The sequence below is a fragment of the Mus caroli genome, chromosome 6, assembly GCF_900094665.2.
Source record: "Mus caroli chromosome 6, CAROLI_EIJ_v1.1, whole genome shotgun sequence".
Lineage (NCBI taxonomy): Eukaryota > Metazoa > Chordata > Mammalia > Rodentia > Muridae > Mus > Mus caroli.
The window spans coordinates 115,383,690-115,385,343 of record NC_034575.1 but is presented as its reverse complement, the minus strand read 5'-3'; the positions used below and the strand labels follow the sequence as shown (position 1 = coordinate 115,385,343).

At 47.4% G+C, this 1,654-nt stretch overlaps 1 protein-coding gene across 1 annotated transcript in view; it reads left to right on the top strand.

Moving 5' to 3' along the window:
* The window catches only part of Ccdc77 (coiled-coil domain containing 77), a 26,249-nt gene that overhangs the window by 15,457 nt on the left and 9,138 nt on the right, over positions 1–1,654 (top strand). Inside the window, exon 4 of the mRNA XM_021164155.2 lies at positions 108–329. Coding sequence (XP_021019814.1) covers positions 108–329 — 222 coding nt within the window. The remainder of the gene's footprint in view (positions 1–107; positions 330–1,654) is intronic.

The following is a 1,654-nucleotide window of genomic DNA, read 5'->3' as shown; positions in this document are numbered from 1 at the left end:
CTGTTGTACTGCTCCCCCTCAGCCCCCCTGGTTTCCTTTGTGTCTAGGAAGGGCTCTCTGAAGTCCTAGAAGCAGGAATGGTAACTCAGTCCTCTCGGCCCNTGTAGGTGGAAGCACTTGAGGCGCAGCTGGGAGAGCAGACAAAGCTTTCGAGAGAGCAAGTGGAGGGGCTCATGGAGGACAGACGGATCCGAGTCGAGGAGATCCAAGTTCAGCACCAGAGAAACCAAGAGAAAATCAGGGAGCTGACCAAGAGGTGGGGACTCAAGAAATACCATCCTAACGGGCATCCTGTTTTTCTGAATGGTTTAAGAGATGGCTCAGCTGTTGTGAGCACTGCTCTTACAGAGGACCTGGGTTCAGTTCCCAGCATGAACATCAGGTGGCTCACACCATCTATAAGTCCAGTTTCCTGGGGCATCTGCCACCTCTGATCTCCAGAAGTGTTCAACAAGTACATTATGCAGATGAACTCACACAGGTACACATTAAAAAAAAAAAATCTAAGCCAGGTGATGGTAGAGCACACCTTTAATCCCAGAATTTGGGAGGCAGAGGCTAGTGGATCTCTGAGTTCAGTGCCAACCTGGTCTTCAGAGTGAGTTCAGTGGCAGTGGCCTAGCCTAGGGTGTATTGAGCCCTGGGTTCACCAGGAATAAAAAATAAAGATTAATGGTTATGGGGATAAAGAGATGGCTCAATTGTTAAGAGCACTCCCTGCTTTTGTGCAAGTTCCCAGTTCAAGTCTTGGCACCTACAGCCTCCACCTCTCCAGTGGTGCTTTAGTTTAGTTTGTGCTTCGGTGAGGTTAATAATTTAGGAACAGTTGTTTTAAGCAAGGGCATCACTAGGCACAGCAAGCCTTGAGCTGAAGACTTACTCAGACCAAATCCATATCTCCATAATGACTAGTGTGTCTTTATGATGGACCCCCCTCTCCACATACACACGCACACACACTCTCACACACGCACACACACATTCATGCACNCGCANACACACGCACGTGCACACACTCAAGCACATAATCATGCGGCGTCCTTACATCTTTGTTCCCTGGCTTCTTTCTGTTGACCTCAGTCTTATCCTGTGTGTAGAGTAGCCACAGGATATGGTTTGGGGTTTGTTTGTTTGTTTGTATTTTGTTTTTTTATTTTTTTGAGATAGTTTCCCTCTGTAGCCTTGACTGTCCTGGAATTTGCTCTGTAGACCATGGTCTAGAACTCATTGACCTGCCTGCCTCTGCCTCCCGAGTGCTGGGATCAGAGACAGGCATTTGCCATCACCTGGCTTGATGATTTTTGTTATGTTGTACCTAACCATCTCTTTTCTCCATTAAACATGCTTAATTCATTTTTATTTAATTTTTACTTTCCAGATAGGTTCTCACTATGTTTCTCTGCCTGGCTTAGAAAACTCTGTGTAGTGGAGGTTGGCCTTGAAAACACAGGGATCCCCCTGCTTCTGCATTCCCAAGTACTGGAAGTGAGGNTGCCTGCCTGCCCATCACCATGCCCGTCTCCTGTTCANCATGTGGCTGTGTGTTGAAGTGTGTAGGGATAGATGTGTGTGTTAGATGGAGGCCAAAGGTCACCCTTGGGTGCTGTTTCTTGTGTTTTGACATGGAACACAGCCAGGCCTGGTGTTCATTGAC